At 45.4% G+C, this 792-nt stretch overlaps 1 protein-coding gene across 1 annotated transcript in view; it reads right to left on the reverse strand.

Moving 5' to 3' along the window:
* Positions 1-17: 17 nt before the first annotated feature.
* LOC112512064 (ribulose bisphosphate carboxylase small chain, chloroplastic) overlaps positions 18-792 on the reverse strand; it is a 3337-nt gene continuing 2562 nt past the window's right edge. Inside the window, exons 2-4 of the mRNA XM_025117864.1 lie at positions 613-745; positions 391-525; positions 18-308 (exon numbers count right to left, since the gene is read on the reverse strand). Coding sequence (XP_024973632.1) covers positions 78-308; positions 391-525; positions 613-745 — 499 coding nt within the window. The 3' untranslated portion in view covers positions 18-77. The remainder of the gene's footprint in view (positions 309-390; positions 526-612; positions 746-792) is intronic.

Below are 792 nucleotides of genomic sequence, written 5' to 3' on the forward strand. Positions count from 1 at the left end.
AAAACCCTAAACATTCAAACAAACCCGAGTCATCGTTAGAGAAGAGGGTCGATCGAAAGCTTTGGAGTAGGGGTTGCTTAGTAGCCTGGTGGCTTAGCGGCAATGAAACTCACACACTGCACTTGACGAACGTTGTCGAATCCGATAATACGGACGAAGGCATTTGGGTACTCCTTCTTGCACTCTTCTAGCTCCTTCAACACCTGAGCTGAATCGGTGCATCCGAACATAGGCAACTTCCACATTGTCCAGTACCTTCCATCATAGTATCCCGGAGAACTGTGGTGCTCACGGTAAACGAAACCATGCTATACAATCACACAAATCCCACAATTATAATTCATATATTCATCGGAATTTAATCGAAATTAACTATGATTAGAAATYGACCTCCAATTCGAATTCCAAACAGGGAACCCATTTGTTGCGGAGAAGGTAGTCGACTTCCTTAGCCAATGAAGCTTCGGACAATGGTGGTAGGTATGAGAGGGTCTCGTACTTCTTCAATCCCAATGGTGGCCACACCTGTAATTCAAACAAATCTGATAAATTAAGCTAATTCTGATTGAACTGAAATTGTTTTGATTTCTAGGGTTCATCGTATATATGTACCTTCATGCATTGTACTCTTCCGCCGTTGCTTGGGAGGGAAGAAAAGTCATTGTTAGCCTTCTTGGTGGCGGGGAAAGCGACGTTAGACTTGAGACCGGTGAAAGGAGCGACGAGGCTAGCTTGAGCAGAGGTGGTGCGGTTGACGGTGGCGACGGCAGAGGAGGAGATGGAGGCCATTTT

Source organism: Cynara cardunculus (assembly GCF_001531365.2).
Source record: "Cynara cardunculus var. scolymus isolate 2C chromosome LG 1, CcrdV1, whole genome shotgun sequence".
NCBI classification, from domain to species: domain Eukaryota; kingdom Viridiplantae; phylum Streptophyta; class Magnoliopsida; order Asterales; family Asteraceae; genus Cynara; species Cynara cardunculus.